Source organism: Aulonocara stuartgranti, assembly GCF_965226115.1.
Source record: "Aulonocara stuartgranti genome assembly, chromosome: 9".
In the NCBI taxonomy this organism is placed as follows: domain Eukaryota; kingdom Metazoa; phylum Chordata; class Actinopteri; order Cichliformes; family Cichlidae; genus Aulonocara; species Aulonocara stuartgranti.
In genome coordinates, this window is record NC_138960.1 from 32242802 (window position 1) to 32256586 (window position 13785).

At 41.7% G+C, this 13785-nt stretch overlaps 2 protein-coding genes across 6 annotated transcripts in view; both read right to left on the reverse strand.

Moving 5' to 3' along the window:
• The window catches only part of LOC309713967 (uncharacterized protein), a 279275-nt gene that overhangs the window by 42042 nt on the left and 223448 nt on the right, over positions 1–13785 (reverse strand). The window lies entirely within an intron of this gene.
• Positions 1059–12075, reverse strand: LOC309714257 (V-set domain containing T-cell activation inhibitor 1-like). The gene is made up of 6 exons (XM_082546556.1): positions 11938–12075; positions 7077–7391; positions 6686–6952; positions 4666–4962; positions 3223–3316; positions 1059–2076 (listed from the first exon to the last, which is right to left on the reverse strand). The coding sequence occupies exons 1-6, from the start codon at positions 11996–11998 to the stop codon at positions 1929–1931; spliced, it is 1182 nt and encodes a 393-aa protein (XP_082402682.1). The 5' UTR covers positions 11999–12075; the 3' UTR covers positions 1059–1928.

The window sequence follows — 13785 nt, forward strand, 5'->3', positions numbered from 1 at the left end:
GTACATCTGGATAATGACACAAACTAGTGTGTGGCGCTTCACTTTTTAATAAACTAAAAGACAGAAATCAGATTATAGGATCTGTAGTGTTGTTTATTTATATTATGGTTCTTATCATTCGTGATATTTATTACTGTGTGCATACTTTATTAGAAGAGATGAGATTTTAAAAAAATCTCTTCCTTCTTCCAATCAGCTGTGTTTTGCTGCCCATTTTATTTCGAATCTGGCGCGAACCGGCGAGCCAGTTACTGAATCAGTCACTGCATACGTAATCAAAGCGAGCCTCGATACGCGCTTCACAAAAACTCGCCGAGATTACCCGACACAGGTAGTGATGGTAAATTTGATACTTTTTACTGAATCGAGTTTTAATGAGTCACTCACCAAAGTGAATCGGCTTTTTTGAGTCATTTGATTCACTGAGTCAGTTGACCAGAGAGTGCAAAAAAATGTACATTTTCACTCAAACTTAATTTGTTTCTCTTTTCATGTAAATCCCACTGCTAAGATGAATGATTCTAAAAACAACTATTTTATAGAGCAACAAAAGAGTAAAAAAATTTCTAAAATTAAGCAATTTCCTATCAAAATTGCTTAATAAACATTTATTTTGTTTATTTTTATTTTATTAGTATTTTCCTTAAATGTGTTAAATATATATTTTCTCATCTAAATGTCCACTGAAATGTGAGCCTGGGGGCGGTAATGCGCTTTAACATTGGTTAAAGCGCATTGAGTAGAAGCTCAACATTGGTTGAGCTTCTACTCAAGGTCTTTTCTTCCAGTTCAGAGCAGAAATGTTTTTGTTAAGATACTGGATGTTGTGTCTTTCTCCACAATTTTAATTATAAGCTAGATACATTGCTGCTAACAGCAACAGGGATGAGTCAGTGAGTCAGTTGGACTTGTGAATCATGATTCATGAGTCAGTAAAGTGATTCTCCAGTATTGAACGATTCGCGCATCACTATTGATGATGTAATGTGATGTATCAAATGTGATACACTAAGTATCACAGGGTTGAAAAAATAAAGTCTCAGTTCTTCACTTACATATACATTATGACAGAAATCTTTATTGGCATGCGACCACTGTTTTTTAATTAAGACATTTACAGAAATTCACATTTTCATTCAAATTGTGCAAATATCAGCAAATTACAAACATATATCAATCGAAAAAGGCGTTTTTGAAATTTTTTAAATGGGAAACATTTCAGTGTTAAACATTAGGCCAGAAAAACGTCAGAGCGTGACGTCCCCCCTCTATAGAGGTCTGCATCAGCAGTTTAGATGCTGAACCTGATCTGTGTTTAGCTGTGTTGTGATCATAGTGATCATAATACTGTCAGAGTATTGGCCAAAAATGTTTTCTAGACTAAACAACATAAAAAACTAAGCGCTAAAAACTAATAATTAACATTATTTTAGCTGTTAGCTTACACACACAAACTAACAGCTGTGGCTGTTTTGAAACCTTTGTCTAAACTGACAGTTGGCCACATTTTCACTGGGATGTTTTCACTTCAGGTAAGAATAAAACTGGAGACAATTCTTGAAAGAAAAGGAATCAATTGAAGCATAAACACATTCAGCACATCCTTTAAACACAACAGATTGTCAAAGGCAAGACTGCTGATTTACAAACGTTGTTTTCAAGAGTTCTCAGTGATGGTCCTTCATCAAACATCTTTGAACAGACAAATATGCTTATGGTCCATTTCCCCACCTCTAATAATACTGATACAGCATGTTTAGTCTATCAATTGTTTCGTAGACTAAACAAGTACAAGTGAGTCAAGTTGAACTAGTTCTTGTAATTAAGACTTTGTCCACCAGGGGTCAGCATTTTTCAAATCACAGCAGCGTCTGATCTGAGCTGACTGCATACAGAGACTGTTGGTGAAAACAGCCTAATGGTTAACTCTACGTCACTATGTTTTTACTTTGTTCTTCATCAGGTAGTAAAATAAGGTTTCTCTTTGTTGTGACTCTGAACAAAACAGAGTCCATCCTGGTTTGTGACGACGATACAAAGGCCGCGTGTCTGTAGCGCGTTAGCAGCAGTGGGTAGCTGTATATTGTAATACACAGAAAAAGAAGGCTCATGTGATTATTGCTGTTCTATCCAACTGTCCTGCGGATGATTGATGAATCCTTTCTTAACTTCCTGATTATTAAATTTAGTACAATTAATGAATCAATGTAATATTAACTATGTATTAGAGACGTTGGCAATGATGAGGTAAACTCAGCTGATGCCATGAACAAAGGTTATGGATGAGGCTCGGCTTCATTACACAGTCACCCGCAAAATAAAAAGACAGTAAGACACATATTCGTCCTCAGAATAAGAAGGTCAGAAAGTCATTCATGTCTAATCTACAGTAGCTGTTACATCATATCAAGTAGAAAAATTTAGATTTTTTAAAATCTATTTATAGGATCCGTTAGTTTAGTATTCATTTTTCTGTATCCACAATGAATTAGTTTATTTCCTGTTTCATTAAGTTGTTTGTTTCTTGTTATATTTGTTATATATTTTTATTGTTTTTGTACTTCACTGATGTTTTTGGTGCTTTCTTTTCACCTTATTGTAAAAAACCCTGAGAGTTTCATTGTCTTGGTGCATGCTCAATCATCCAGGTAAGTAAATCTCCAAAAGTTGATTCTGCACGTAGCGTTTTGTGGGAGCAGACGTGCACCATAAACCTACACATACGGATCAGTATTTAAGGTTTGACTCTCGTCATCCACTGGAGCACAAACTGGGTGTCATCAGTAACATAGTTCCCGAGTTCCTTCATCTAAACTCTCTGCTTAAGATTAAGGAACTGACCTCCCAGCCCTTTGTTCCTTCAGTGGGCTGATTTCAGTCATTATGCAAATGTACTGTTTATAAGATTGAAACCTGCAGTCAGCTGAGACTGAAGAAGTCACTTGGATGAGTGACGAAACGTTTCTCCCACAAAACGCTACGTGCAGATGAACAGAATCAACTTTCTTTTTTTTTACTTGAACAAAAGTACCAGCTGTTCAATATTTATCAGCTCAAAGTGTGACATGAACAGATTAGTTTCCCTCATGATGGCAGAACGATGCAGACAGACCAGCACAAACAAACGCCATCACACTCTATGGTGTGTAGACACTGCAGTGATTCAACCCTGGACTATAAACAACTCAAAGTCAAACAAAGTGATTAAAGTGTAGCACAGACCTCCTGATGGAGATTAGGGCAGCGATCGACAGGCCGATCAATACCAGTCCACACATAACAGCTGTAGTAATGACTGCAGTGTTAGAGCGAGCCCCTGTGGAAAAATGTGTAATGAAAGTACAGTTACTAATCATAATGTTGGTGATTATCAAAGAATGTACATGATCTTTATAAGTATAAACACAGCTGACTTAATACTTCATACTAGTTTGCGCACCAGAATATTACTGTAATCCCGACAGGCTTGTTTTACTGCTGAATTATTCAAAAACTGAAGTGTATGATGACTAAGTGACAGTAAAACTTGCTGCTGCATCAGGATTAGTTATGTTTTCTTTTTTCGTTCAACTGACAGATTCACTTCCTCAATAAGCTTTAACTTGTTAACTGAACCATGAAGAGAGAAACCTGTAAAAAAGTCCATTTCCCCTCCAATTGTTCCCCTCACAGTCGCTCACATGTCTTATTTTAGGAAATTATGAGTAAAGCTCACGTGCAGTAATAACACGAGGTCATAGCTGCAGAAACACTGATAGGTTCACTTTTGATACAGTTACACTGAATCTTTACTTTTACGTTATTGGTCTGTGTAGTTATGTTTCAACAGCAAACATTTCTGGGTGTGGGCGACCGTGGCTCAGGGGGTTGGGAATTGCATCTGTAACCGGAAGGTCGCCGGTTCAATCCCTGGGCTCTCTGTCCTGGTCGTTGTGTCCCTGGGCAAGACACTTTACCCTACTTGCCTACTGGTGTTGGCCAGAGGGGCCGATGGCGCGATATGGCAGCCTCGCTTCTGTCAGTCTGCCCCAGGGCAGCTGTGGCTACAACTGTAGCTGCCTCCACCAGTGTGTGAATGTGAGAGTGAATGAATAGTGGTATTGTAAAGCGCTTTGGGTGCCTTGAAAAGCGCTATATAAATCCAATCTATTATTATTATTTCTGAGTAGAATAAGTCTTTGTCTGGCTGAATGTCCCCACTTTACAAATGCAATAATAAAAGCTCTGGCAGGTGCATGGTTACACATTTAGTCAGGACTCTACAGGTAAGAAGTTATTTGTTATGAGAAGTTGAGATTTTGGGTCATGTTGTTTCACTTTTTAAACCAATGCAAAGAAAATGTCCAAAATACACATTTAGTAGTTTATTTTATGCTTTTGTCCAATTATCCAAATTTATTTGCATAGCCACCCTGGGGCGCACAGACACTGGCGCCCTCTGACCACCACCAGTAGGCAATGGGTGAAGTGTCTTGCCCAAGGACACAACAACCGAGACTGCCCAAGCCGGGGCTCGAACCGGCAACCTTCCAATTACAAGGCGAACTCCCAACTCTTGAGCCACGATCGCCCAATGATTAATTAATTTCTTTAGAAATCTGGCTTTATCTGGTCATCAGCTGGGCAAGTTTCTCCCTGCAGTGTTTTATATCAGCTCGATCTTACCTTCAGTTATTCTCAGGTGGATGTGGGTAATGTGCGTCTCCTCAGCATTACTGAGCTTACAGGTGTACATCCCCTCCTGCTTTGTGGATAAGTCCTTTAGCATGAGGCTGCCTGACTTGGACACATTCTCCACCTTCTGCCTCCACCCGTCTGACACCGAGTAGGTGACGTCGGTCCAGGACTGGCTCAGGACGGTCTGAGTGTGGTTGAATCTCCAGAGGAGGGTGAAGTTGGTGAGTGAAGTGTTTGAGGGGGTGCAGGGGATTGTCACACCAGTGCTGGGACCACTGATATCAGCTGAAGGCATACAACGTAAATGATTAACAACAATATTAAAAACTACAGTCTTGGGAAATTACTAAGAGGTCCATGCAGCCCCAAGCAACACCGAGCCGAGGCGAGCACTCCCACACAGAGCGTCATGTATCCATGGTAATCAAAGGAGCTTGCAAAGAAAAGCATCTGGACTTCTTTAAGATACTTGAAGACGTTTTGCCTAAACGCCCACTCACATCCTGGGCCATCTGATCTCAGGAATTTGCATGATAAGGTGGGGCCAGGTTTCACAATGAACTCACCCGAAACTCTGGCTGATTGAGACCCACACCCAGTTTCACACCTTGGCTCAGGCAATTAGAGGATCATCAGGGGGTCCTTTTGTCCCTCTGTGGGGGGAAACTCCCACTAGGTTTATATCTGGGACTCTCCACCATTTGACCTTAGAACTGAAGAAGCTTCTCGGATGAGAGGTGAAACGTCTTCAAGTAACTTAAAGAAGTCCAGACGCTTTTCTTTGCAAGCTCCTTTGACTACGATGACCTGGATGACTGAGAACCTTCACAGACATATCCATGGTAACCACATAGTGAACCCTCACCAGCCAAAAGACCCCAGCAAAGAGCGTTGTCCAACACTCATCAGTGATGTGATATTTGCTTGAGTTTTCAGGTTCTGTTGCCACAGCATCTTACAATGCAGAGAAGACAGAATGCAATTGGACGAGAAGCGAAACTTAAACTCACCGGCAAAAGTTAAGGATACAAAGTTTGTGTTTGGTGATTTTAATTCTGTAACAAAAAGCAGGAAAAATGGTAAAGAAGAGGAGTCCTGACTCTGAGGGACTCTCAGACAGCCATGAATTTGGGATATCAACAGGAACTCGTGATGTCGTCTACGAATGTCATCACACACCCACTGTTCTGCTTCACTTCTAGAACAAAACATCCAAGTCAATATCCTCAGATATTTGTAACAGGGTATCAGACTGATCCATGCTGCACTGTTCCTCCTGAAGCTTGGAGTCTTCCTAAAAGTATCGTAGCACGGACCTTCCCAGGATGGCTGAGAAATGTGAACCCTCTGGTTCCTCTGTGGATCCAGAGCACCAATCCGGAGGAGCTGTCCCCAAACCCCCACTGATGTCACCCAGGAGAAGCCTTCAAGACCCAAAGCCTAAAAGAACTTGAGTTGAATTTCATCCACCTCAGTGCACCAACCACCAAACAGCTTAATAAATACCGCAGTGACCTCTGCCCCGCTGGCAGACCAATCTTCCTTGTTTTCACTGAGCTCATATAGACCCCTGCAGCTGAGCCCTCCACATACTGATATATGTATGTTATTACTGATATTTAAAGAAATTCCTGTATTTTCTAACAGTGTTTTGATGAGAGAGAGCTCAACAGTTTTTTCTTCTTTTTTGCATAAACCACATCCAAAGTCCGCCTTTAACTTTTCTGCTTTTTGATCATTCTGGTGCGCCTTGTTCATCTTGACACTTTTTAAAGGTCCACAGTCTTTGTGTGGATGCTGCATTTTATCTGAAAGTGCACGGTGACGAAGATACATCACGGATAGAGATTTCCTTGCATTGTTTCATCAGGATAGATAAACAGGTTTTGTGTTTTTTGTTTGTTTGTTTTAATTTTACAGACAACATATTTAATGCAGTTTTCCTTCATATTTTTCCTAGTTATCTACGTCCCATCTGCAGTTCTCCTAGTTTGGTTGAAATACTCACATAGTCTCTGCAGAGTGGCTCTCCTCCTGTTCCTGCGAGTGCTGATGGTGCAGATAAAGAGCAGGTGATAAACACCGGCTGAAAGCATCTGAGAGCTGCTGATGTTGTAAAGCAGCTGCTCAGTCCGCTCGACTGTGGTGGTGTTAGTGAAGGTGATGTTGGATGGAGGGCTTGTGGACCAGGTGAGCTGAGGTTCAGGGTAGATCCCCTCTGACCTGCAACTGATCCTGTTTTCAACCTGATTCATTTTGACCTTATTAACTGGAGCTGCAACAAAAAATCACGGATCAAAAACTCATCATTAATCTGATGACAAAAATGAACACAAAATCTTCATTCATCTGACAGTGCACGGAGAACTGAGCTGATGTTCACTGCAAGTTTCTCCTACCGTCCACTTTTAGGTTGACAAATGACTCCTGGTTTCCCGTGATGGTGCTGGTGTGGCACTTATATCTGCCCTCATCCTGAACCTCCACACTTGTCAGCTGGAGTGAGGCATTTCCACTGGAGATCTGGTCCTTGAACAGTGAAGTCCTGTTTCTGTAGTACTGGTCCTGGTTTCCAAGCTGGTCTCTGCTGTAGTAGAATGAGTGGACATGAAGGTCTCTTGGTGTCTTAAACCAGTGGATGACGATTTCATTCCCAATCTTGAAACTGCACGGTAAGACGCATCTCTCCATGAAAACACAGGACACCTCAGTATCTGAAACATCAGAACAGACAAACACTAAAATTAAACACATACAGCGGCTTGCAAAAGTATTCGTCCCCTTGAACTTTTCCACAAACATGAATCAATTTGATTGGAATTCCACGTGAAAGACCCACACAAAGTGGTGAACACGTGAGAAGTGGAACGAAAATCATACATGACTCCAAACATTTTTTACAAATAAATAACTGCAAAGTGGGGTGTGCATAATTATTCAGCCCCCTTTGGTCTGAGTGCAGTCAGTTGCCCATAGACGCTGCCTGATGAGTGCTAATGACTAAACAGAGTGCACCTGTGTATAATCTAATGTCAGTACAAATACAGCTGCGCTGTGACGGCCTCAGAGGTTGTCTAAGAGAATATTGTGAGCAACAACACCATGAAGTCCAAAGAACACACCAGACAGGTCAGGGATAAAGTTATTGAGAAATTTAAAGCAGGCTTAGGCTACAAAAAGATTTCCCAAGCCTTGAACATCCCACGGAGCACTGTTCAAGCCATCATTCAGAAATGGAAGGAGTCCGGCACAACTGTAAACCTACCAAGACAAGGCCGTCCACCTAAACTCACAGGCCGAACGAGGAGAGCGCTGATCAGAAATGCAGCCAAGAGGCCCATGGTGACTCTGGACGAGCTGCAGAGATCTACAGCTCAGGTGGGGGAATCTGTCCATAGCACAACTATTAGTATCTGACCCACCTGGCCTTTTTGACAGCCACGTCTGGCCCATGTACCTGAAACATAAGAACATCTAACTTTAAAATATTAGAAATAAGCTTGCCTAAGAGTTCAGGCTGTGTTGAAGAATAAATATGGTCAAACCAAACGTTGACTTTCAAGCATGTTACAGTTGTGTAAATGCCGATTTTGCCCTATATGCTGTATTTCCATGAATGTTTGCAAATTCCTCAATTTTTCTAGTGAATTATAAAAACACGAGTGGTGGCTCAAAACTTTTACACAGCACTGTATACGTAACAGCTGCAGCACTTCTTCCTGCAAAGGTTACATGTTGTAACTTCGTACTGTTACTAGAGGAGAGCTTAAAAATTGTGTTGGACAGCCATTATTTCTGTCTTAATGGGCAACTCCCACTAGGGTTTAAATAGTGGGAGATTTACCCGAGGCACTGACCAGAGGGCAGCAGTCAAACAGGTGGTGGACGGGGTGCGAGAGGTCACCTGAGATAGTCCTGCTTTTTCTGACACAGGAGGATCTGGCCATGGCCTCCAGGGGTCGCAGAGGGCAGCCAGTGATTTTTGGGCAGTGTTAATTACCCTCTGAGCAGCCTGTTCTCAGTCGTGGCCCCTGCACATCTAGCTCCAAACACCCAGGCAGGAGGAGAGCACGCTCTCTTCTTGAAAATGGCTGTGAGTTCACTGCTATAAAACGACAGCCAATAAAGCAACTATGAGATGTGGTGGAACGGCAGATTCACATCACGGATCTGACAAATCTCCAGCAGCTGTGAGAAGCTATCAAGTCAACGTGGAACAGAATCTCAGAGGAGGGTTTCCAGAAAATAGCTGCGTCTTTGTAATGAAGGATGAAGGCAGCTCTGAAGGCAAGAGGACGCAACAAGATGTACCTGCTGGTGATGAGTGTGTGCAGGCTATTACATTTGTATTCATGTTGGACAGTCGGCTGTGATTTATCGAACTTCTCTTGTTTGAAATCTGCTCTTACGTTTGGTTCAGTTCACTAAGTGAAACAGATTTTGAGTGATGGGATTCTTAGTTTCGGTCTTTGTAATCAAACATTTTGACTGTAGGTCTCAGACATTATTAACAGGCACGTGCAGCGGGGGGGCTAGAGGGGCTTGAGCACCCGCCCCTTTCCTGATGAGTGCCCAAAGTGCCCTTTTGTTGAGGCAACTTTTAAAAGATTTTTTTTTTGTGTGTGTGTGTGTGTGTGTGTGTGTGCGCGTGCGGAGTCCTGTCTGTGCCCCTCAACAATAATATTTAACTATTAATCACAGTTTTGCTAAATAAAAGGATCTGGCTTGCATCAGACGGCAGAACGCGCTGGTTACGAGCCGGGAACGAGCTCACAAAGAGCACGCGCATTTTTAGCGGTCCGGAGCTGTAGGAGAAACACAAGTTAACTCAGAGACACAGACTGATGCGACAAACCCAGTAAGTAGGTGTACAGCGTACACTGTAGTGTGTAGCACACAGGAGTATTAGCTTATTACGTACACGTTGGTAAGCTGTCTTGTGGCAACTGACGAACTGAAACAAACGAGCGTGCTGTGTGTGCAACAGCGCGACAAACATTACCTGTCCTTTTATTAACTGTACAAGTAGTGCTGGTCATAGCTGCTGGCTACCTGTGTAAGGCTGTCATGGGTCTGTATCTCTGTCACCGTTTTAGGGAACATATTTAGTTTTAAAGTAAGTTTCCGGGCTTTTCCTGCCTTTCTGGAGGGATTATATTTCACTAAAAACGATCTAATATGCATGTCCACATAATTATGCATTATTATAATATTTTAAAAAACACACGCTGTATTTTAAAGAACATACATTAAGAAGCAGATTATATTAGATTTATATTTTAAATAAGACAAAAGTTGGATTTTACAGCAGTAAAATGATTGTATCTCTACAGTTTAAACATGTAATAAGCTTTGCCCTGCACAGAGTGGATAGTGAAACAAATGGAATCATCATAATGACATTATTTCATATTTATTACTTCCCCCTCCTCATTGCTTTATTATTGTAGCTCTAGTAATAAATAATAATGTAAGGATTCTGGATCAGCACCATGATGCCCATAGTATATACAGTATTCTGAAGAAGGTCTAAAATGTCACTGTGTGTGTTTTATTTTGATGGATTTTTAAAAAAAATATTACTCATGATATAACATTGTCCAGACATGGCTGGTAAGGACATGAGGAGGAAACAGCAGAGCTGTGTGAGGCTACTAAAGGCAGGGCTATAACATTTTTCTGTCATCATTTTATTTTAGATTAAGTGCAAGAGTTGTTAGGTGTGGATAATTAGCTTATAGTTTATTGCAATAGCAAGTTGTGCTTTGTTCTCACATAGCAAGTGGAGAGTGATATATGAAAAGATGGGATGGAAGGAAGAAGAGAAGCAAAGAGTGATTCACAGGCAGAGCCTAAATTATTTCTCACAGTTTTTTGTGTCCTTATGGTTCCAAGCGCTGTCACCAATCTTTGCATTTTGTTATTATCTCATGACACTTGTTTAATCAGCTACCATCTCTCCTATGGACTTTTTAATGCCTACAGTCTCAGATCAACACAGCCCTGCCCACCAGCACTATCCACAGCAACCCCTCAACAGCAACATTGTACCCATCAGGTAAAGCATCGGCTACGTTTGCTTTGCCTTGTTGCCCATATTAGATTCTTGATGAATGTGTTGTTGTTGTTATTCAGCCTGGTTCAATGTGCCCCTTTAAACCTCTCTGCACGGCCCTGATTATTAACATTGTGTCTAACCCTGAGTGTGAGCTTGTTATTACAGCCTGTACTCTTTTAATTATTGTAGATCTTTAGCTATGTTGTGTTTTGATATGCTGTATTTTTACAACCTAAATTACAGAACTTAGACTTCTGTTTAATATTTTGTAAGTGAAAGCGGGCGGACTGATTGGAAAGCAAACTGAAATGTTTAAAGTACTTAGAATGAGGTTTTCAGAAGAGGAAGGGAAAAAGGAAGTAACATTGATACTTGATCTTCGCAAATATTCAGACATAAGGACTTCAGTGTTCAGAGATTTCAGTTACTGATTATATTTACATGATTAACAAGCACAGTGATGCATGTCTCCTCTGCTCTAAGCCCCAATAACCAAACTACAGTTTCCTCTAATAATCAAAGTTAACTATGGAGCCCATTCACTGACGTGCCGTCCAGACTCGTGTAACTGGCTTTGGCTACGAATAAAAGCCGAGATGTGCTTTTGCTGCTGTCCCATTGTAGTCGCTCAGGAAGAGGACGTCTCCCACCCAGCCCGACCGTTAACTTCTCCGCTTTAAAAGCATTTCCAGACCCACTGATAAATACGACGCATTACTCAAATCCTGACTGCGACATCATGTCTACGTTTAGATTTTTGTTCAGCCTGCTGAGATTTTCAGGGCTTTCCCTCCGTCGCAGGAAATCCCGTGTAGTCGGGCTGAGTTTGTTTCCTGATTTTTAATGTTTTTAACTAAAAAGTTTATGCGTCTTTTGAAGAACACAGACGCCAAGCTTCTTATTACAGCCTGTACTCTGTTAAGATGCTTATTGTAGATCTTTATTTTCGTTACTTCTAAGCAAAAGTTCGTTGGTTCAGTTCCAGCCAGGGATAATAAATAAATAGATAAATGAACAAACCCCGCCTTGTCACGAGGGAGCAGTAAATGCCTTCACGAAACATCGAAAGAAGTCCAAAGAAGTCCAGTCGCAGAGCCAAAGCGTGAAAACTGAATACAGTGAAAAGTTTCGACCAAGTTCCCCAAAATGTTTTTTTTTTTTTACAAACGCTCTGATCAACTGACAGCAAACATCTCACTCACCTCCATCTACAATCGTCAGAAAGATCCAGAGCAACAAATACGAGCTCCGTTGACGCACCATTACTGTTACTGTAGCCGTCGCATTGAAATGTAATTATTTTGTGATTGCAATGTTCAAACTTTGGTGTTTAATCTGGATTCATGTTGTGTTGTCGCCACCTACTGGTTGGCCTGAGTGTGGCGCTTTGTGGTGCGCATGCTTTGGGGTGATGCTCAATTAAGTGCACGTGTCACCAAAGACTGAAGGCTCGAGCCAGAAAGAGAATGCTGGCCTGTGTAAAGGGTGGAAATATAGAAGATATGGACTACAATTGCTCATGAATGTTCAGTAGAAAGGCGCACACGGTATGTTGGTGCATTTACTTTGTGTGTATGTTTTATTTGAGTTGTAATTTTTGTTCTGCTGATGTAATATCCGTGTTTTTCATTGATCGTTTCACCATAGTTTTTCACGGTGTTTGCTGGTGAAAAGAAGATTAAAATACTGGCTGAACATCAGTTGGAGCATGGCCCTTTATTCTACTTCGAACATGAAAAACCTTCAGGAGCAGTTAGTTACATTCTCCGCTGTGTCCCGCCTCCTCACCAGGGACCTACTGTCCACAGTTTTCTTTTAAATCAAATCAAATCACTTTTATTGTCACATCACATGTGCAGGTACATTGGTACAGCACATGTGAGTGAAATTCTTGTGTGCGAGCTTCACAAGCAACAGAGTTGTGCAAAATACAAGAATGGCTACATCTGAAATAATAGTATATGCATTTCTGGATGTGTATACTAAATATTTTTCTACACGTGTGTGTGTGTGTGTGTGTGTGTACACATATTTTACAAATTAAATAGAGTAAACAATAAATAAAATATATAAAATATACAGAGTTGAATATGTGCAAAACAGTGGCATTACTGTACAGTGTGGAGTGCATAATGTTAAAGTTCCAGTAGTGAAGCTGAGGTGTCTATGACGTGTTCAGCAGTCTGATGGCCTGATGGAAGAAGCTGTCTCTCAGTCTGCTGGTACGGGACCGGATGCTGCAGAACCTCCTTCCTGATGGAAGCAGTCTGAACAGTTTATGGCTGGGGTGACTGGAGTCCTTGATGATCCTCCCCGCTTTCCTCAGGCAGCGCTTCCTGTAGATGTCTTGGAGGGAGGGACGCTCACCTCCAATTATCCGTTCAGAGCACCGCACTACTCGCTGGAGAGCTTTGCAGTTGTAGGCGGTGCTGTTGCCATACCAGGTGGTGATGCATCCAGTGAGGATGCTCTCAATGGCACAGTGATAGAAGGTCCTGAGGATGCGGGGGCTCATGCCGAATCTTTTCAGTCTCCTGAGAAAGAAGAGGCGCTGCTGCGCCTTCTTCACTGTTTTGTTTGTGTGTACTGACCACGTAAGATCCTCAGCCAGATGTACACCAAGGAAGCGGAAGCTGCTCACTCTCTCCACAGCAGCGCCGTTGATGGTGATGGGGGTGTGTACTTCTCTGCACCTCCGGAAGTCCACTATCAACTCCTTTGTCTTTGTGACGTTGAGGGTGAGATGGTTGTCTTGACACCAGTGGGTCAGGGCGCTGACCTCCTCCCTGTAGGCCGTCTCATCGCCGTTGGTGATAAGACCCACCACTGTAGTGTCGTCCGCAAACTTCACAATGATGTTGGAGCTGTTAGTGGCCGTGCAGTCGTAGGTGTAGAGTGAGTATAGTATAGTTTACATGAGGTGGATGAAGTCAAACACAAAGCTCCCTGTAGTCAAAGTTTTTTTTCATTAACGTTTTCATTAAAATCATGAAAGTTATGGTGCAGTGACTGTTTTTATGTTTCTTTAAATTCAGAACCATAATTCCTGC

Excerpts from the sequence above, each read along its gene's own strand:
- LOC309714257 (XM_082546556.1), bottom strand. The coding sequence starts at position 11,998 with ATGGTGCGTCAACGGAGCTCGTATTTGTTGCTCTGGATCTTTCTGACG. Across the intron at positions 6,953-7,076 it reads TGTCAACCTAAAAGTGGACG|CTCCAGTTAATAAGGTCAAA; the intron begins GTAGGAGAAACT and ends TTTTTGTTGCAG. Across the intron at positions 2,077-3,222 it reads GCCCTAATCTCCATCAGGAG|CTACCCACTGCTGCTAACGC; the intron begins GTCTGTGCTACA and ends TACAATATACAG.